The 21,314-nt window shown below is 49.3% G+C and overlaps 3 protein-coding genes across 16 annotated transcripts in view; 2 read left to right on the top strand and 1 right to left on the bottom strand.

The window, feature by feature from the left end:
* LOC132786616 (protein split ends) overlaps positions 1 to 16,299 on the top strand; it is a 76,907-nt gene extending 60,608 nt beyond the window's left edge. For 9 of the 14 annotated variants that reach the window (XM_060793238.1, XM_060793262.1, XM_060793198.1 and 6 more), the window contains 6 exons: positions 135 to 12,510; positions 12,577 to 12,683; positions 12,808 to 12,888; positions 13,016 to 13,199; positions 13,266 to 14,002; positions 14,074 to 16,299. In XM_060793238.1, coding sequence (XP_060649221.1) covers positions 135 to 12,510; positions 12,577 to 12,683; positions 12,808 to 12,888; positions 13,016 to 13,199; positions 13,266 to 14,002; positions 14,074 to 14,361 — 13,773 coding nt within the window. In that variant the 3' untranslated portion in view covers positions 14,362 to 16,299. The remainder of the gene's footprint in view (positions 1 to 134; positions 12,511 to 12,576; positions 12,684 to 12,807; positions 12,889 to 13,015; positions 13,200 to 13,265; positions 14,003 to 14,073) is intronic. The other 5 variants (XM_060793288.1, XM_060793223.1, XM_060793296.1 and 2 more) reach the window with 3 other exon arrangements.
* A 744-nt stretch (positions 16,300 to 17,043) lies between these two features.
* LOC132789118 (large ribosomal subunit protein uL10m) lies at positions 17,044 to 18,087 on the top strand. Its single transcript, XM_060796903.1, has 2 exons — positions 17,044 to 17,216; positions 17,318 to 18,087. The coding sequence occupies exons 1-2, from the start codon at positions 17,195 to 17,197 to the stop codon at positions 18,037 to 18,039; spliced, it is 744 nt and encodes a 247-aa protein (XP_060652886.1). The 5' UTR covers positions 17,044 to 17,194; the 3' UTR covers positions 18,040 to 18,087.
* LOC132789110 (homeobox protein Mohawk) lies at positions 18,071 to 20,759 on the bottom strand. The gene is made up of 4 exons (XM_060796892.1): positions 20,494 to 20,759; positions 19,266 to 19,323; positions 18,477 to 19,184; positions 18,071 to 18,412 (listed from the first exon to the last, which is right to left on the bottom strand). The coding sequence occupies exons 2-4, from the start codon at positions 19,307 to 19,309 to the stop codon at positions 18,217 to 18,219; spliced, it is 948 nt and encodes a 315-aa protein (XP_060652875.1). The 5' UTR covers positions 19,310 to 19,323; positions 20,494 to 20,759; the 3' UTR covers positions 18,071 to 18,216.
* Between the last annotated feature and the right edge of the window lie 555 nt (positions 20,760 to 21,314).

The following is a 21,314-nucleotide window of genomic DNA, read 5'->3' as shown; positions in this document are numbered from 1 at the left end:
GTTAGAAAGTTGAATTCTCTTTTATATTGTTTTCAAAAGATAATCGATAAAGGAAATCAATCCTATTGCTTGTCGGATTTCTTAATAAACTTGAGCTCAACTCATGGCTTCCCCATTATTTTTTTTGTTTGCAGTCGCAGCTGATGGATACGAGCAACGATTTATCGTCCTCTGGCCACAGCAACAAGCCGAATCCGCTGTCCAACTGTGATGTCATACACGATCCATTGAATCGCAAAAGCGAAATCCGACGCGTCTCCGAGGCTGGCAAATTTGCAGCGGTGGCGCCGCCGCCGACACAGCATCACAACATGATGATTAATTGTCGCCGGCCCTCCATCGATGTGGGCGCTTTGTCAGCGCTGTCCAATTCATCGGCATTTCGCCACGGTCTGGTTGGAGCGAGCAGTATGGATCAGCAGCATCTGATGAATGCCTCGCTGGCGGCGAAGCGACGTCGTGTCACTGGCTCACTGCAGCAGCTGCAACAGTTGCAGCAACCGCTGTCGCAATCGAACTCCACAGCCACCGCCACCTCGAACAGCAGCAGCAGTGGTGCTCTGACGCCCACACTGGCCGCACCGACGCCCAACGATGACTATCATCATCATGCGTCGCGGGGACGCGGCCATCAGCTACATTCCCATCACTCACACGAGGCCAGCGGTGGCGAGAGCGCCGACGGTTCACGTCCTGGCACGCCGCTGTGCGATGAGCGACCCGAGGTGCTGCCCACAGAGCCGCGTCGTCTGCCTCCTCCCAGGGAGCGGGCGCGAGAGCGAGTGCGCGACATCATGTGGCTGCCGTTGCCCAAATTTGGTGTGCTGTTCTTTCAACAACAGCGGAATGCTTTGGGCAATGCTGGCAGCGGCAGCTTGACTAGCGGCGTCTGTAGTTATCTGCAACAGCTGACGACGACGGTCAATTTGCTAAACACCAACAACAACAGCAGCAGCAGCAACAACAACAACAATAACAACTCTAGTCTAAGTGCAGGCGCCGCTACAATGAGCGGCTCAGCGACTGCGTCCAGTTCGGCGTTTCTGCCCAGTCCCTCCTCTCGCTACTGGCGCTCCAATCATCATCATCACCACCACCACCAACAGCAGCAGCAACAACATCACCAGCCTCAGCAGCAGCAACAACAGCAATCGCTGTCGGTTGGTCTCATGCAAAGTCCTGCGCGTCCACGCTCCCTCAGCTCCAACTCAAGTGACTCGGATGTGCCTGGCGGTCAGACAGGCGGCAGTCCGTCGCTCGATGAGCGACTGCGGAACTTTGAGGAGAACTACGAGCGCTGGTCCGGTGGCAGCAGCAGCAACAACACAAATCCCAGCCATGGCCACAGTCATAGTCATGGTCACGGTCACAGTCATGGTCACAGCCACAGCAGCGGCAGTCAATCGAACACGCCGTCGTGGCAGCTCTCGATGCACACGACTAACCTCAGTGGCTTGAGCTCGGCGCATCAGACGGGCTCAGGGAATAGCAACAGTTCCAGCGGCACTGTGTCCAGTTCGACAAGCAATTCCCGTCACAAGTTCCTCGACATTGATGAGCTGCAGCCGTCGGACATTGTCAAGTCACTGCTGGCCAAGAAATCCGTGTTCGACGATGACTTCCAGCGACTGAAGAAGAATCAATGGTACGAGCCTGCAATGACAGACTTTGGCAGTGGTTCCGCCATCGCTGGCAGTGCACGACATGGTCTCTGCAGTGGCAACACTTCGCCTGCATTGCCCAATTTGGCGGCCACCAAGACGACGCCCATCATTGGCAACTGCAGCAGCAGCAATGCAAGTGGCAGTGGCAGCAGCAGCAGCTGCAAGACGACCGGCCTATTGCAACGTCTGAGTAGCTTGTCGCCCATGAACTCGCCTCAGGCATCGATGTCGCCCTACAACAGTCCGTCGCCATCGCCCAGTGTGGTTAATGCCGCTGCGGCCAGCAATCTTGGCCAACTGGCCAAGTCAAGTGTTGGTACAAGCGTTACAGCGACAACAACAACAGTACCGACGGCGGCAGCCACAGTTGCCGCCACATCGGGCAGCAGTGCCGGAGCCACCAAAGGTCTGCAATATCCATTTCCCTCACACCCGCCATTGCCAAACACGGCAGCGCCGCCGCCAGCGGTGCAGCCAGCACCACCACCGCCCCCAGAGGTGCAGAAGACGAAGCCACCAGTGTCAACGGGCAATCCGCAGCAGCAACATCAGCAGCAGCAGCAGCTTAATAAGAGCCTCAGCGTGCCAGCTGGCGCTGCAATCGAGCCACGTACGCTGCAGAAGTCGGCCTCAGTGCCTGGCAGCACCAACGTGGGCACCACAGGCAGCAGCAACACTACAAGCAGTGGCAGCTCTACCTCCTCTAACGGTAACAGTTCCTCAGCAACAACCACACACGTACAAAAGCAACCGCCAAACAACTCAATGGATGATATGGAGACCAAAGCTGGCAGCAAAAGTGCCACCAACTCGACATCTTCCACATCCTCATCGAAAAAGAGCAGCAGCGACAAGACGCATGGCAGCAGCAGCAAGCACAACAATCGCTCCGATGCCGACAAAAAGTCCTCCAAAAAGTGCTCGTCCTCCTCCTCAAGTTCCAGCTCCGATAAACGCAAAAACTCCGTCACGTCACAGTCCTCTAAGTCGGCAACGCCAAAAGTGGACGATGATTCCAGCGAGTCGGACGATCCAGTTGAGAAAATCGACAAGGAGCAGCAGCGTCAGGAGCGGGAAAAGGAGAAGGCGCAACACAAGGAAAGACAAGAGCGTGAAAAGCGCGAAAAGGAACAGCGAAAACAACAGGAGCGCGAGGAGAAGGAGCGCAAAGTGCAGGAGGAGCGAGGACGCGAAGAGCGCAAGGCCAAAGAGGAAAAGGAAAAAGAGCGCGAACGAGAGCGAGAGCAGCGTGAACGCGAGCGAAAAGCGCAAGAGGAACGAGAGCGAGAACGCGAACGAGAGCGTGAGCAAAAGGAACGAGAAGAACGCGAGCGAGAACAGCGTGAAAAGGAGCAGCAACGTGAGCAGGAGGCTCGACTGGCGCGCATGCGTGACATGTCCGCTTATCACAAAAACAAGTCCGATGCCAGCTCTGAAGCGAGCAGCTTCTATGCTCACAATACTGCCAGCACTCCCAGCGACTGTGAACGGCAGAACAACAAGGAGAACGCCGCCACCGTTGTTGGCGATACGACTCCAACAACGGCTGCAACTGCCGCCAATGCTGGTGTCGAAGGCAGCAGCAACAAAGAGCGCTCTCGAAAGTCGTCGCGCAATTCTCCTGTGCCAATTCCACGGCTGCACAAGCGACGACTCAGCTCACAGGACAGCAATCACAGCAGCGATCGCACGGGCCAGAATCATGAGGATTATGTGAAGCGTATACGCATGGAGAACAGCAATCAGAATGCCAATCAGCAGCGTCTTGGCGACCGTCGTGACTCAAAGGAGCACAAGAGCAGCAGCAGCAGCGGAGGCGGTTGCAAGGAGGAGAAAAGCAGCAGCTCCAAGTCGCATGGCAGCAGCAGCTCTAAGCATCATCGCCGTGAGAAGCATCACAGCAAAGCTTCGAGTAGTGAGTTGGCCAATGCTGAGTTGGACACATCCGCATCAGCTGCAAGTGCAGCTGCATCCAAGCAGCAGCAACAGTTGCACACGCTCAACACGAGCGAAGAGGAACAACAGCAACAATCACAGCAGCCATCTCAGCAGCAACAATCATTGCCCAAGCAACGCGAGCATCATCATCACGGCAGTAGTTCCTCGTCGTCGCGTCATAAGAGCAAGCGGGATCATCATCATCATCGCGAGAAGAAACGACACTCGGTGGCCGAGTCGACAAACACAGATGAAGAGTCCTCTCACAATCCCCACAGACGCGTTTCGGCAGCTGGCAGCTCTGCTGGTGAGCTGAGCTCCACGAATACCAACAACACCTCGAGCAGCAAGCAGTTGCAACATCATCATCAGCAACAACAGCAGCAGCAGTCGCAACAGCATCATCACCATCATCGTCGCAGCGTTGAGCGCAAATCCTCTCGGGGATCTGACGAGACTTCCACGCATCCACGCAAAATGATGCTCAGCTCGGCGGACTCGGATGACACCGATGATGCCTCCAAGAAGCATTCCATCTTTGACATACCCGACGACTGTCCCAACGTGTCCATGTACGACAAAGTGAAGGCTCGCAGCTGCAAAAACATGCAACGCCAGGCCGAAGAGAAGAAGATCAAGGCGAAGTTCTCGCAACTGAAGCAGTCGCGCGCCAAGAAGAAGCGTTCCACTAGCTATGACGGTGACAGTGATACCGAGTTTGAGGATCGTCATCATCATCGCAATAGCGGCAGCAGCAGCTTCCATGGGCGCAATCACGGCTTAAGCAGCAGCGACGATGGCAACGAGGATGACGAAGGTTACCGCAAGTTGTCGCACAGTCGTATCTTCTCCGATTCGGATGCCGAAGTGGATGCTAAGACAGCAGCATTCAATGCGAAACGCATGCGTCAACAGATGCAACACCTGAGAAATTTGTGTGATGGCGACGACAGCTCCGAGGATGAAATACGTCGCAATGTCCTCAGCCATTCCATCAAAAGGAATTGCCACTCAACTCGCATTGCTTCCGATTCAGAATCGCAATCGCTGCCAGCTCCCGAGATGATTGCCAATGCTAACAGCAGCAGCATTAAGCAGGAGCCGGAAATCAAGCAGGAACAACTATCGGATACTGAGCTACCCAAGTTTGCCAAGCTACGACACGATTCGCACTCTTCCAACGAGGAACGCAAGATCAAAACCGAGCTGAAGAAGGAATTCAAGTACTTCAACGCCAGCTACTCAAACTACGTTGATAGCGATGCCGCTGCCAAAATCAAGGAGTATTCACCGGAGACCCGCAAGAAGCATAAGAAGAGCAAGAAGCGTCTCAAGACCTCAACCGATGCAGTGTCGACTGTGGCGACATCCAGTGCCGGCGGCAGCAGCAGCATCTTTGATATATCCGACTGTAAACCCAACAAATTCGATAGCTTCGATGAGCTCAAGACAGACCAACAGCAACCACAACAGCAGATGCAGCAGCCACAGCAACAGCAACAACATGTTGTGATGGCTGCCACGTTAGATGCAGTGACAACACCAAATGCTGCCAGCGAGCGACGCAAGCACAAGGAGCGCAAAGAAAAGAAGCGGGAGAAGCTGCGCAATCTCAGCGAAACCAATGCCAGTGGCTCAGTGGAGCAGCTGAGCGAAAAACTCTCCAAGGAAGAGCGTCATCGGCTGAAGAAGTCGAAGAAATCAAAGAGCCTGGACACCTCATCAAGGCTGTACAATGCCAATACATCGAATGCCTCACCGCCAACGCCCACGTTGAGCACGCCCGCTCGGGAGCCAACGAAGCGCAGCAGCGAGGATAAGATGGAGGACATCTTTGGCATCATCTCTGACGAGGAGGAGGAAGAGGAGGAGTCTCAGCTGACAGACGAGCAGCAAGACCCGGCGGCCAAAGTACAGCTGTCCACCACAGGACCTATGGTCTCGGCTGCCCTGCAAACCTACAAGCAAGAACCTCCGCTTAGTCAGCTTAGCAGCAACAAGGAGCCAGCGCAGCAGCTGCAATCGCAACAGCAATCTCACCAGCAACAGCAGCAGCAACAACAGCAGCAAGAAGACTTGGAGCTGGAGCGCAGTGAGCGAGAGCGACATCGCAAGGAGAAGCGCGAGAAGAAGCGACGTGAGAAATCTGCACGCGAGCAGCAGCAGCAACATCAACAGCAGCAACAACAACAGCAGCAGCAGCAACAAGCTGCCAGTAAGCTGGATGACGACAACAGTGTCGATATGGATGAGGCAGGACGTGCACTGGAGGCACAGCTGATGGATGACTTTGACACCCAGAAGCTGCCCGAGGATGCAACGCCCTCAACTGCAACCACATATCGCAGCGACATGACGGACGTGTTCCGCTTCTCCGACAACGAGGATAATAACTCCGTTGAACAACAACAGCAGCCACATCAGCCACCGTTGCCGCCAAACGACAAGCTTGAGTCCAAGGAGACAACATCTACGGTGGCGCACAAGAGTCGGGATAAGAAGAAAAAGAAGAAGCGCTCCAAGGAAGAAAAGCAGGAGAAACTCGACAAGCAGCAACAATTGCAGTTGCGCCGCGAGTCTGTCTGTCCAACAGCATCCACAACAGGTGCCGCTGCCTCTTCGGTGACTTCGCTAACCATCAACGTGCAGGCAGCCAGCAAGCATGCTGGGGAACAGCTCGAGAAGGAGTCGAAACGCAGCTCGCCGGTTTGTAAGCCATCGCCTAGCCTGCCTTGCCTGCTTGGCGATGACGATGAGGAGCCCATCTTGGTGCCTGTGATTAAACCCTCGGCTAGCTCCAGCCTGTCAGACAAGCATCGCTTGTCGGATGCGTTGTCGCCAACTCGCGAGAAGCCACGTCTAATCAGTCCTATACCTAAGACGCCAACAATTGGCCAGGGTAACAGCTCCATGCTGTCGACACAATCTGCAGAAACCCCCGTGAGCAGTACTGTAGCTCCATTGGTAACCACGCCCACATCGTCCACATCCGCAGCAGCGGCCGAGGCAAAGGCTGCGCAGGAGAACACCTCACCAACCAGTGCTGGATTGAACAAAAAGAAGGAGATCTTTATACCTGGATTTGATGGTCAACTCGATGACAAGATCAGTGAGTCAGCCGTGCAATCAATCTCTGCAGAGTTCAATAACGCGCTCTTGGATGCACTGGCAGATGAGCCTAAGATTCCAGTGGCCTCTCCACCTGGTGCCATCAAGTCTATGGACAAGATGGAGGACAGCAAGTCGCGTGTAACCATCTCGCAGGAGGAGACTGAGAGCGCCGTGTCTGCATTGCTGGGTGAAAGCTTTGGAACCTCATCCACGGCAGATTACTCGCTTGACGGCATGGATGATATGACCGCAGCCGTCACGGAAGTGGTTGTCGCCGAGCCCGATGAGGAAGCAGCACTCGCAGCCAAAGCAATTGAATCGGCAGTCGAAGAAGTCGTCAACGAACCCGAGCCGGAACCTGAGCCCGAACCAGAGCCAGTTGTGGTCTCGGTAGGCGTGGTACTTGATGCTGAGGAAGTGAACAAGGCGGTGCAAAGTCTGCGCAACGAAGACATGGACATCAAGGCGGATACACCGCAGTCCGAAAGGGATCTGCAAATCGATACGGACACTGAGGAAAATCCCGACGAAGCCGATAGCAGTGGACCTAGTCTCAAGATTGATGAAACTGCCACGCAGCACAGCAGCGGCTCTTCGGAGAAATCTTCGCCAATGGCAAGCAACAAGTCCATTGACTCAGTCGCAGCACAGACACCAGCATCGCCTCAACCCTCGGTCATTACCAAGTTGCCAATTGCAGCAGCAACAACAGCTCCTGCTCCAACGGTGTTGAATACCTCGGCAAAGCAACCACTGAAAATCGAGCCACCAACTATCAGCAAGCTGCAGCAGCCGTTGGTGCAGCCCGTGCAGACGGTGCTCCCAGTGCCTGGCACACCAACAACAACGACAACAATTGCTGCCGTTGCTGCGGTGCCAACTGCAGGCAGACCGACGACGCCAGTCATCAATTTGGACCTGTCGAATGTGATGGCCAACTGCTCGACGGCAACCAGCAACACCAGCTCTACCTCGATATCGTTTGGCAGTCCGACAACCACACAGAAGATCATGCCTCAGGCATCGACACCCAAGCAAGCGCCGGCTCCAGCACAACAGCAACCGTTGCATCAGTTGCCGCCACAGCGCACGCAGTCGTTGATCATGCAACCGCCAACCATATCGATACCGGAGCAGACGCCGCACTTTGTGGTGCCACACTTGATATTATCGCCGCATCAACAGCAGCAGCAACAACACCAGCAACATCAAGCTCAACAGGTTGCTCCAGGTGGTGCCTCTTTTATGGTGGGTATGCGAGCGCCGTCGCCGCATAGTCCGTTGTTGTCCCCGGGACGTGGTACGCCTAATCGCCAACTCAGCCCAACAGTCAGAACTGTGGTACCACCACAGCAACAACCTCAGCTGCAGCAACAACAGCATCCGTTGTTGACATCGCCCACAGGCAACATGAGTCCATTGCCCAGTCCCACATCACGCGGCGTTGCATCGACAACAACAACCTCACCCACAACAGCTGGAAAGTTGCCAACACCCAACAGCTACATGCCTCGGGCTGCTCTACCACCACAGCAACAACAGCAGCAAGCCTCACACAGCATGCCAAAGTCTGTCATTGAGCTGCAATCGAGTTCAGTTGCTCCACAAGGACCCCAATTGCTGCCGATGCCGCTGCCATTGCAGAAGATGCCGCCATTGCCGGTGTCGCATCATCCGACCATCATCAGCAAAGTGGTCACCGTGCAGCCCCAGCAGGCGACGCAATCGCAGGTTGCCAGCTCGCCGCCAATGGGTAGTTTGCCGCCACACAAGAATCTGCATGTGAATGCGCAGCAGCAACAACATCATCAACAGCAGCAGCAGCATTCGCCGCAAATAATGCCGAAGATGACAGCACATCAGCAACAACAGCAGCAGCAGCAACATGCGCCACAAGTGCAAAAGTATATACAGCATCAGCAGGTTGTAGATCGCAAACCTGCACAGCGGCAGCAGCAACAACAACAGCAACAGCAGCATAACATGCAACAGTTGCAGCTGCAGATGCCACATACTCAGCACTTACCACAGCAAATGCAGCATCCACCTTTGTCACCGGGTGGACTGACTCATCCAATGCAGCAGCAGACGCAGCACTTGATGCAGCAACAACACCAGCAGCAGCAAATGCAGCAGTTACAACAACAGCAGGCCCAACAGCAGCAACACCAACTGCATATACAGAAACTGCAGCGACAACAACAACAGCCTCTGACGCATCTCACGCCACCTCCTCCCATGTTTACGCAACAGCAGCCACAACAGCAGCAACATCAACAGCTACCACGTAACATGCAACAGCAGCTGAGCTCGCCAGGCAGCAATGTTCCAGCGCACAGTTCACACAGTCCACAGGCACAGCAGCAACAACAACAGCCGCCTCATCCCCCGACCATATTGGTGCGTGCTTCCACACAACAGCAGCAACCACAGCAACACTTGCAGCAGCAGCACCAACAATCGCTCAATGTTATACAGAGCGCGCCACCAGCGCAAAAGATTATTGTGCAGCAGCAAATTGTTCCCGCACCAACGGCAGCCATTCACTATCCACCACCCAAGGAGGCGACAAACGTTGTCGAGACACCAGTCGTGTTGCCGGTGAAGACCTCAGAAAGTGTATCTGTGATACGCACGCCAACGCCAACCATCAGCTTGGCCAGCTCACCGCAGGCCTCGAAGGCAGCTGGAGCAGCGGCAGCAGCAGCAGCTGCAACATCGCTGCTGACGGAGGAGAATGTGATCAAGATATCGCAGCCGAAGCAGGATGAGCTCATCGAGCAGGACTCGAAGGAGGTAGACAGCGATTATTGGTCTGCCAAGGAGGTGAACATTGACAGTGTCATCAAGAAGCTGGATCCAGTTGCAGCAGCCGCTGCCAAGGAGGACAAGCGTGGCTCAGTGCAACAGCAACAACCGCCAGTATCGGCGATTGAGGTGCAGCCAACATCAGCACCTGAGGCGGCAACAGCAAATGTTATGCCAGCAGCATCAGCAGCAGTCAGCGAATCCCCAACAGCAGCAGTGTCAGCTGCAGCAGCAGCGGCCGCGGCAGCCGCCTTGGCCAATGATCATGATACAGAGGATGAGACCGAAACGCGACAGTTGCCAGTGAAGACGACGGGGACGGTTGGTCGACCGCCCAGCACACGTGGAACAGGTGCAAAACGTGGCCGACAGCCACGAGGTGGCAAGAAGCAAGCAGCTAGCTTGCCGTTGCCACAAGCAACAGATCCAAGTGTGCTGCTTTCACCTGGTGACAATGGAGTGCACACGCGACTGCGAAAGCCGGCAACGGTGCCCGTTACTCGTGGTCGCAAGGGACGTCCACCACGTAATCTTTTGCTGCAGCAGCAACAGTTGCAGCAACAGCAAATTGCCCAACAGCAGCAACAACAACAACAACTTGCTCAGCAACAGCAGCAGAAGGAGCTGATCACACCAGCAACACCCAATGTGCTGCCTGTGCCCACAGCGGCTGAGAAGAAGGCGCGCAACCAAGCGTTGACCCAGGCAAGTGGCTCCAGTCAGGACATTTATGAGTTCCACGACGATGCCAACGATGCAGAGCCCAAGGTGAAGGTGCCTCCGGTTACGGTAACAGCAGCAGCAGCTGCCGACGATACGCGTCCGCGTCTAATTCTCACCATCAACAAGGTGAAGAATAGCAGCGAACTGGAACCGCAACCACAGCAGCAGCAGCCGCAGCAACAACAACAACAGCAAGAGCCACCACAGCCGCAACAGCCCCAGTTGGAACCCAACACAGACAGCTCAGAGTCGACGAATACTCGCAAGTCGCGACGTTTGCAGGAGAAAGAAGATCGAAGCACTGTGGATGACATCATTGAGGATGTGGTGCGCAACACCAACACACAGCAGCAACAACTGTTGCAGCAGCAATTGCAACAACAGCAGCAACAACAATTGCCCAAGGGCGCGCAAACACCACCACGTCGCTCTGGTCGCAATGCGCAGGCCAAGAAAGCAGACACAGCGCAAGCACCGAATGCTGTGGGCAGACCAAGGCGCTCTAAAGACCGCAAAACAATCTGTGATCCGCCAGCGAGCATGCAAGAGGATGTCACACCAGTGTTGCTGCCACCTCCAACAACTGCAGCAGCTCCAGCGCCAACGCCAATTGTTGTTGAGGCGCCGGCCCCATCGATGCAGCCTCAACAGCAGCAGCAGCCACAACAAATGCCACAGCAACCACAGCAGCCGCAGCAACCGCCACAACAACAGATGCCGCACGTGTTGGAGGTAAAGGAAGCAGCAGCGCCAGCACCAGCTCCACAACCGGCACCAGCACCTGTGGAACCAACACCGCCTCCACCAGCGCCGCCTGTTGTCGTCTCCAAGCCAACGCCGCAGCATCCCAAGAAGAAGGCAATTGCAGCCGCCGAGATCGAATCGTATCAGGCCATCAACTCATCCATGCCGCCCATGCATCAGACAGCTGCTCCTGCGGCCACACAGAAGATCACTGGCGGTGCAGCAGATGCTGTCAGCAAGGCATTGATCGATCCCGTCACTGGAGTCATACAAGCAGGCATGCCCCAGGGCAAGGAGGGCAATCTGCCAGCAGCCAATGCTGCAGCGCCTGCAAACAGTGGCAACGATGTGGCGCCGCTGCAACAGCAGCATCAGCAACAGCAACAGCAGCAACAACAGCAGCAGCATCAACTACAAATCAGCGCCACAATTATAGCGCCTGCCACGCCCATAACACCCTTGAGCAAGCCAGTACCGTTGCAAGTGCAGGAAGCGGCAGCCACACTGATTAATAAACCAGTCAGTGTGCTGGTCAAGAGCAATGTGAATCCGACGCAACCGGCAATGGTCATACAGCAACAACAGCAGCAGCAGCCACAGATGCCGCAACAGCAACATGTGCTGGCCAATAAGCAACCATTGGTATTGCAGCAGAATCCGCTGCCAACCGTGTTGCACCATGCTCAGCACAGCAATGTGCGTGGGCCGCAACCGCTGAAGGCCCATGTGCTCAATCGCGAAAAGAATCTCCAACAGCAGCAGCAGCAACAACAGCAACAGCACCAACCGCTGACACCCAGCAAGCAGCAGCAGCCGCATCCCGGGCATATGTTGCTCACGGATGCTGCCGGCAATCAGCAGCTGCTGCAGCCTAACATTATTGCACGTCACATGTTGGGCCAACAACAGCAGCAACAACAGCATCTACTGGTCAACATACCACCACCAACAGCGCATTCGCAGCACTCGCCCAGAATACAACAACAGCAGCAGCAGCCAAATGCAGTGCCACTGCAACAGCAGCAGCAACAACAACAACAGCAGACACTGGTCATCAAACAAGCAACATCTTCAGCTGCACCAACACCCCACACGCAAATACTGCATGTGGTGAGCTCGAAGGCCTCGGTGTTGCCACCGCAACAGCAGCAGCAACAGCCAGTGCCAACACAGCAGCAGCAGCAGCTGAGCAAGCCCAACTTCGGCTATGCCCCGCCACCACAGCAGCCGCAACCGCAGCCACAGCAGCTCTACAAACAGCCTGTGCAACAGCAGCAGAAGACTTCGCCACCTGTCCAGTTGCCGCCGCATAGTTTGTTCTTGTCGCATCCATCGCTGTTGTTGCAACCGAAGCCAGCAGCACATCTGCAGCCACAGCAGCATCAGTTGACGCCATCGCCGCCACCCGGCAAGCCCAATCCTGTGGTGCACAACCTACAGGCAGCGGGTCAAATGCTGCCCGGAAGCGTAGGCAGTCCACCTCCCATGAAACCCGGACAGCCGCAGCCCAATCAAGCAGCAGGTAAAATAAACAGCACACAATCACACAGGGACTTCATGTTTACTAATTACTTTCTCAACTTTCCAGTGCTGCGCACAGCGATACCCAACATCAGTCCGCAGGGACAGCCGCGTGTTTCGCCGCTGGTGCTGCCACCTGGCATGCAAGGCGTGCCGCCCTTCGACGCAAGCATGGTAAGTCTACACATTCAACTAGTTCTACATGCAGCATTTTAACATTTAATGACCATCTTAAACTCGCAACTTGTACTAACATTAAACTTGCTAACTTGTCACCCACCTCAAAAAATGGACGCAGCATGATCTGGGCGCATATGTCAGCGGTCGACGTACTCAGAGTCCGCCGCCAGCGCATCAGCAGGCATCGCCCATAACACCGGTAATGCACAAGTTTTACATGCGGAACTTTGAAGTAGCGTAACCCAAGTCGCCCCTCAACTCACACACTAAAAAAAACTCTATTTTTTTGCAAAATTACTAATTGATCTTTAATTGTCCCTTTGCAGAATGATACAGCGTATCGTGGCGTGGCAGCAGCCATGTTCTATCAACACCACTTGATACGCAACAGCAGCGACTACGACGACAAAGCCAGTCCACCGCTGGAGTTGCGTCGCCCTGGCAGCGGACCACCGCGCACTATTGCCGTGCCGCACAGCCTGCAGAGTCCACAAGATCGCACAGCAGCAGGTAAGTTCAGTGGAGAATATTCCGAAAGCGCAATCCTTACTAAATTGTATAATTTCTCAATTGTAGACTCGCCGCAAATGGCGCAAGTTTATGTGCATAACGCACGCATTCCACACGCCCACTTCAGCGATATGGCGACACGTGGCGGCTACTACGAGAGCGCTGGCATCCAGCTGGAGCCACCGCCAGCACATCGTGCAGCTGCCTCGATAAGCGTTGTGGTGCCACCGCCACCGCCATCAGTGCCGAGTGTGAGTCCCTACATCAGTGGCGGCGCCTCGGTGTCGGTATCGGTGCAACCGGGACCACCACACAGTCTGCATGCCAGCCAGGCCAAGCAACTGGAGCGTGAGCGTGAACAACGCGAGCGTGAGAACGAACGGCTCACCATTGCAGCAGCAGTTGGTGAGTACTCCACTGACCAGCAGCAGCAAGCAATTGCCATGACTTACTCTCGCCCATCCTACACAACAGCCAAGCAACAGCAGGAGCATTTGTCTGCGTCTGTGATGCATGAAAACATGCAGGAGATGCCGCCAGCCCAGCAGCAGCCACCAGCCATTGGCCCACCACCAGGAGATTCACTTGTAACGCTGTTGCAACGCTATCCGGTAATGTGGCAGGGTCTGTTGGCGCTGAAGACGGATCAGGCGGCGGTTCAAATGCACTTTGTGCATGGCAATCCCAATGTGGCACGGGCCTCGTTGCCTAGTTTGGCGGAGAGCACAACGCCCCTGTTGCGCATTGCACAGCGCATGCGTCTGGAGCAGACGCAACTGGAGGGTGTTGCCAAGAAGATGCAGGTATGTAAAGATACTAAGCTTACTATATTACTACAAAGAGTTTCATAATTAACTCTATTTTCGACTTACAGGTGGAATCGGAGCACTGTATGCTTCTTGCGTTGCCTTGTGGTCGCGATCATGCGGATGTGTTGCAGCATTCGCGTAATCTGCAAACTGGCTTCATCACCTACTTGCAACAAAAGATGGCCGCAGGCATTGTGAACATTCCAGTGCCGGGTAGCGAACAGGCTGCCTATGTGGTCCACATTTTCCCAGCCTGCGACTTTGCCAACGAGAATCTGGAACGCGCTGCGCCCGATCTCAAGAATCGTGTTGCCGAATTGGCACATCTATTGATTGTAATTGCCACCGTTTAACCAGGCGGAGGCTTCAACTAGCTCTACACAACCCCCAGGAATATGACACTTAACATTTTTGGATATAACAATTTCAGTGCTAACTGAGAGACAACACCACATGTAAAGTAAACAAAATACCAACCAATAATACATCAACTACCAACTACAACAACCAACCACAACAACAACAAGCAAAACAAGTTACGCTCTTCTAGTATTTTAAGTAATTTTAAATAGTGATTAAACGAAGAAAGAAAGTAAAAGTAAAAAAAAAGTTTAAACAAAAGCAAAACAAAAGAAAAACGCAAACAAGTAAAGAAGTTAAAGAGAAGAAGAAAATGCAAACTTTATTGAATTAAATAAATGCAAGAAATGATTAAGAAATTGATAACATTTGAGGCCAAGCTCATACAGTTAATGATCAAATGATTAATGGCAAACAAAAACACACACGATCCAATGTAAATCCGTAATTCTAAAAATCTACAAAAACCACACGTAAACAGAGTCCCCTATTCCCCTTTTAAGATACATATGTAAAACGTAAACAAACAAAAAGAAAAACGCAAATGCTAACTGAAAATTATCTGTCGAAATTTGGTTTCTGTAATTAACATTATAATAATTTACCCGACTTTTTGAAAGCTTGCAAAGTATCGTTAAGTTTGATCTCAAGAAAGTTTTTATTTTTGCTTAATGTAAAACGAAAATGAAAGAAAACAAAAACAAAAGGAAATGTGAAAGAAAAGCTTAAAAACCTAACTGTTTACTGTACTACTACTACCATACATACATACATACAAGCATACATACATATATACCTACTATCCCCTAAAGAAGAAAGCAAACAAAACACGTTTAAGTTTTTGATTGGTTAATAATCCAACACACTCACATACACCAACACACATACACATGTATACGCAAATTACTGCTCGCAGTTTACAAAGTTTCGAAACGCTAATTAAGTAAAGAGCAAAAGAGAATTTTCGCTATTATTTTCAATTTGTTCCTCGGCTCCATGTGGCGCGCCATCGTCGCTGCATTGACCCGAAGAACGCCATGAGCGCCACCTGTCGCCAACTACTGTGTATTAAGAAGCACAATTAGGTTTAAAGATGCGCCCAGAGGCTTTTTTTCTACAATTACAATACATACATACATTAGAAACACATACATACACACGCATACATACCTACATATAAATTACATATTAAACATCTATTTAATTATGATAAACAAATACGTTAAGCCAAATATTTTGTAATCCTTAGATACAAGTTTTTCGTTACTTTTTCCTCCTCCGCAAATCAACACAAGTCTTTACACTCTTGTTGTTGTCCTTGCGTTGTTTCTCTGTTCATTTCTTTTACCTGTTTGCTTGACCATCAATCACAGTGACTACAACTACAACAACAACAACACCACCACTGCCACAACACTGAACACGCAACTATTTCAAGCAGACGTTGTTTTGCAACACTGTTCTTATTATTTAACTTGTTTAATTTTTTTCGAGAATGAAACTTTGTAAATTGTGAATAGCTTGGGAGCGTATTTATATATGTAAACAATTATACACGCATATTTTAAGCCTGATGCTGACACATACACATACACAATATACAGACACTCAATATACGATACCTATACATATATATAAATTATAAAAAGAATTAATGAAATGAAATGAAAAACCCTCTGTACACTCCTTAAACTTAAAAACTTAAACGTTTTCACGCCCCACTTGTAAATGATGTGACGAAACTGTAAAATATTTAAATTATTTAGCGTCGAAACGGATAATTCATGTACATGTAAATACAGTTTAATTAGTGTTTAGCGCGTATTTAGTTGTATGTTTTAAAACTAAAACTGTACATTATATAACACGATAAAGATAACGAGTATGATGATGATATGAGAAGAGTTCTGAATTAAAAAAAAAAACAAAAACAAACATTTTGTCAGTAACACAAGAAGATGAAGAACAGATGAAACGCTATTGTTTTAAGACATTTTTAGTTATTTTTAAGTTAATTAATTGATGAAGAACCCGATTAAATTACACTTATTTCTAAGTGAATTAATAAACAAATTCAATAAACTTTTTCTGTTAAACGATTTGTTTCATTTCGCACTGAACCCAATATTTTCTTTCCTTTCTCAGTTCAATCACAATAGTTCTTGACTGATCAAAGACAGTCCCAGGTAACCCCTATTAGCTAATTACAGCCTATATATATAAACACACACAAAACACACATAAATATATATATATATAAATATATATAGATGTTAATGTTATACCTGTAATTAAATAAATTCTATACCTATGCATTATGTCTGAAAGTTTTTGTATTTCCAAATCAAGCAAGCAACAACGGGCTAAAGAAAGGTTTTATAAATGTGGTGGGATGTTTTAAACTCTTGTTTTAATGGCAATGCTTCCTGACCTAAATATATAAAGTTCATTGTTTTTTATTTTGCTTAAAATACGTTTTTAGATATGCCATAATATAAAAACCACTATAATTGCGGTTGTCTTATCGCTTAACATTTTGGCCCGCCATCTTACAAAGTACAAAAATACTAGAGAAAATATACCAGGAAAAAATCCTATGTCCGTCAAGAAATATCGATGTTTATAAAAATGTAAAAACATTGATACACCGATAGTGTCATCGCTGTTCTCACACCTCTAAGATTTGACAAATTCTATTGCAGTCACACTGGCCGGCTGTCGGAATTTAACAAATATTTATGGGAATCAATTAGTAAATTATAATTGCAAAAACAAGAGCATTAGTGAATTAAGAGTGAAGCAAGTAAACCGCAACTGTCCGTCGAAATGTCCAACCTTATACAACAAAGTGAGTGCACGTGCTACAACTGATTTCCTTAGCAGCAAAACAGCTGTGCTCTGTGGTTATACAATTGATTTATTTACCTAACGACGCCTTTGCCTTTACAGGCTTGCCATTGACATCGGCCCGTTCGCCATTGTTGCAGTTTCTGCGCTATCGCGGCAAGATCAATATTCAGCGACCCAAGGAGCCGCATTATGAACGTGCACGAGTCATTGCAGTAACACAACCTAAATACCCGGAGCCTCCGAAGGCAATAACCTGCTTTCAATCACGAGCCCAACGCACAGGAACACAGCTGGAAAACCCCTACAATGCGATTGTGGCCCGTGAAGTGCTCAACTGGCTGAATCACTCGCGACTCGCGGCCGTCTTTCACTTGAACTCCATCAACGCTGACGAGATATTTCGTGTTCGCGTCCAGTTGCATAAACAGAACATGCATTTGAAGAGTTACGGTCGTAAGATCATTGGACAGGCTGTCACCGGCACAGCGTATGAGGCCATTCTGCCGCTGTTTCACTCGAATCACTGTATTGTGTTCTCGCCTAATCCGCAGCAGATTGGTGCTCTGCTGCGCATCACACGCAAAGTGCCGCAAATGGTGTTGTTGGGTGGCATTGTGGAAAGCAAGTTGCTCAGTCGCAATGATCTGATGGACTTTGCAAAGATGCCCAGTCTGCAAGTTGCGCAAGCGCAGCTAGTGCAGACGTTGAATCAAGCCGCCGGTACTGTGGTGCAACAGTTGCAGGCGCATCAATGCAATCTGGTTAAAGTGCTGGACGTGCACGCCAAGGGCGAATCATCCTCGACGGAGGAGGCGACGTAACTTGTAATTGTTTTCTTTTTATTTAATAATAATAATAACAGCAAATAATATTTGTCTTTCATACTAAAATAGAATCTTAAACTGCTTCTATGACTAGATTGCACTTTTCCAACCGGCCCGAATCTTCTGCTGGAATGCTGATGGCGTCAGTGGCCCAGTCGCCTGCCTTAGTCGTGTCTAGGAGCTGATCGTGGTTGCCATGTGATGCCAGCGTTGTCTGCAGTTAAAAGCCAAATTGGCCAGTGCCTCAGCCGCATCCAGTTCGTCCTTGTGATGCAGAAGCCAACGCTCGCCACGAGCCGCTGCTGCTGTGGCATCGTTGGTGAACAGCAGCTGGTGCTGAACAGGACGCTCCTGCCCCCCACATTTGTGCCTGCAAACCAAACAAGACGTTGTTAGAATGGATATATAGAATAGTTGCTGCATAAAAAGAGTACCTGCTCATATTCCATTCAATGTGATAGTTGTGCCTGTCTGGTGTGAACCTGGCCGCACTCTCCAGCCACTTGTTCAGCTGTGCGCCACCACCATTGCTATCAGCTCCAGCAGTCCCACTTTGCTGCATGCCACTGTCACGCAGATATTTCTCCATCATCTGCTGCTTGTACTTGGCCATGGGCAACCGATCGACGCTCTGATTATGACTCTGATCTGTGTGCGATTCCATGGCAGACTCCACATAGAAATTGGGCTTGTATGGCGTTGTCGTGTTGGCATTATTGCCATTGCCATCGCTGCCTGTGCTGCGACTGGACAACTCATCGTCATACTCATTCTCATCATCATCATCAGCAACACATGGTCGCATGTCTTCCTCCCAAATGCTATCCTCGGACGAGATGCTAAACTGCTCCACATTCCCTCGGGCATTGTGATTATAATTCTTGATCAGATGACCCCATGACTTTTTGGCCTTCTCACGCTCCGAGTTCTTCAACTTGCGTCGCCAGTTGGCAAACCAATTGCAAATCTGTGTATACGTTAAACCCGTCTCGCCAGCCAACTGCTTCTTCTCCTCCCTGCTCGGATAAGGATTCTCGCGGCGTCGTATCAGCCAATCCTTGAGCATGCGTTTAATATCCGGTGTAAACAGTCGCTTCGTGGCGCGCGTGTGATGCAGATCATCTTCTGGTGGCCATGCGCGTCTAAACAAGAAGAGATCATAATTAATTGGGTTACAAGAGAATCGGAGCATTGTGTGTGATTCTCTTCGATGTCGCACTCACCTGCTGTGACGACGATTGCGTTTGGGGCGACACGATTTCTCCATGCTGCAGCAACGAACTGGTTGGTAAGTAAAAATAAATAAATAAATACACACATTAAATGGAATTTAGTAGATCGTGTGCAGCAGCCCCTCGCTCGGACTGTTATTGCTCATCCTAATTAAGCCAATCGGCCGAAAAATACTCGCATTCATTCGTAGGCGCTGTAAGGCAAAATACAGTTTCAAAACTTTTTATACGTGGGTGGCGCTATTTTTGTCCACGAACTGAGAACGCCGAAAAATATTCATGTTTTTTGCTCTGTTGCCGTTGTTTTTATCCGATAAATGAAAAACAATTCGGCTGTGTCACACACACAGAAAGAGAGCGAAGTGAGGATAGTGATAGAGAGAGAGGTGCCTCTTATGTGGATGTGTGAGTGAGGAGAGGGGGAGAAACTGGCGTTAGATATCACACGATCAAATGTAAATTTGGTCAGCATATCAGATGGAATTGTAAAGGGCATCAAGTCGAAATGTCAACATGGTAATATATACACATTTATATATATATACATATATTGATAGACAGTTAGTTATTAGCTCAGGATTTAAAATTAATTATTACATTATTTAATTGGACAAATTAATTTCGAATTTTTTTTTAATAGAACTATCACTTTTTTTAAAGTAGAGACAAGGAATTAAACAATTTATAATGCTACGTTCTCAAAAATATATTTCTAAATAACTCACGTCTGGGATTTATCCCATTGTCCGACATTTCATTGATAAAACACAATGACCATGTTTTTCCAATATACAAATATGTATGGATGTGTGAATATTATATATACACACATTTATTTATACCTAAAAATCTGTTTACGCTGCTCAGCTAATTTCAAAATCAAGAACACAGCAGATATTCACAGTTTGACCCTTTTTTTTTTAATTGGCGCTGATATTTAATGCAGTAAAGTAGAAATATTTAATAGTTAATGCATTTCTTGTTGACAGAGTATTTTTAGTGTTTTGCGCTAAACATCTAAAATTATATAATCCGAACATAACAGCACAAGAACAATGGACTTGTTTATCGTTATTTAATTCATCTGTGTTTTTCTTTTCCTCACAATTGAGAGATTTCGCTACTCCAATGGCATTTCAAAAACAAGAACTTTTGCCAAATATTTGAATGACACAGTGGGTCAAAGTGAGTTCCTCACCATGGATAAATGTTCACCCACCTGTAAATATACGGTTTCAGTCTGTAGTGAAAAAATGTTTTTCTTTTTATCACACACAAGACACCTAAAAAAACACGAATGAGACAAATCGAAACGTTTCCGATCGACGTAGTCGCGAACTGCAAACTAAATGCTCGTCCATTTTTCAAAACTGACAAAGATGTTTTCGAATCGCTCGTTCGTCGTGCCGATTTTCCTTCGGCATCGACATCGGAAAAACGAAAACGAATTGAAAACTCGCACTTATCACACGAATGGGGCACTTTTAATCTATTTACAAAATGCGAGAAAAAAAATACGTATGCTACATATATATAATGCTGCCTATTTTCAAATAATCAACGAACGTGACAGTTCCGGCATACACTACCTAAATGCAGCCATCTTTAACGGTTAAGTGTCATATGCCCACGTAAGAGGAGTGCATATACTTTCGCTCTCGATCAATTGGTCGCTTGCTCCTCGGTCGGTGGCCATGATGCAATTAAATTTAAATTGTGTCGCAAGTCGTATCAGAATTTTTACATGAACATAAGCCAATTGGAAAGTGCATTTCGAATGAAAACGAAAATCAATCGTTAAATTTGGGCGTTACATTTTTAAATTGGTTGACAAATGGATAGCGCATTAATTGATTATTGCTCCTTTTGAGACTACCGTTTAATGTACTAAATTTAATACATTTTGTATGAACCATAGTTAAATTGCAACCACAGTTCAATTGGAAAACGCGCAGTAGATGAAAATAAAATTCCTAATTTGTCCGTTACATTTTCAAATTGATTGAAAAATTGCCAACATAGTAAATTGTACATTTATAA

The sequence above is a fragment of the Drosophila nasuta genome, chromosome 2L (genome assembly GCF_023558535.2).
Source record: "Drosophila nasuta strain 15112-1781.00 chromosome 2L, ASM2355853v1, whole genome shotgun sequence".
Classification (NCBI taxonomy): Eukaryota; Metazoa; Arthropoda; class Insecta; order Diptera; family Drosophilidae; genus Drosophila; species Drosophila nasuta.
This window is presented reverse-complemented; position numbering and strand designations above follow the sequence as displayed.

Coding starts and splice junctions, on each gene's coding strand:
- LOC132789118 (XM_060796903.1), top strand. CDS start 17,195: ATGTCCAACCTTATACAACAAA. Junction 17,217..17,317: donor GTCCAACCTTATACAACAAA/GTGAGTGCACGT, acceptor TTGCCTTTACAG/GCTTGCCATTGACATCGGCC.
- LOC132789110 (XM_060796892.1), bottom strand. CDS start 19,309: ATGGAGAAATCGTGTCGCCCCAAACGCAATCGTCGTCACAGCAG. Junction 19,185..19,265: donor CGCAATCGTCGTCACAGCAG/GTGAGTGCGACA, acceptor CTTCTTGTTTAG/ACGCGCATGGCCACCAGAAG. Junction 18,413..18,476: donor ATTGAATGGAATATGAGCAG/GTACTCTTTTTA, acceptor TTTGGTTTGCAG/GCACAAATGTGGGGGGCAGG.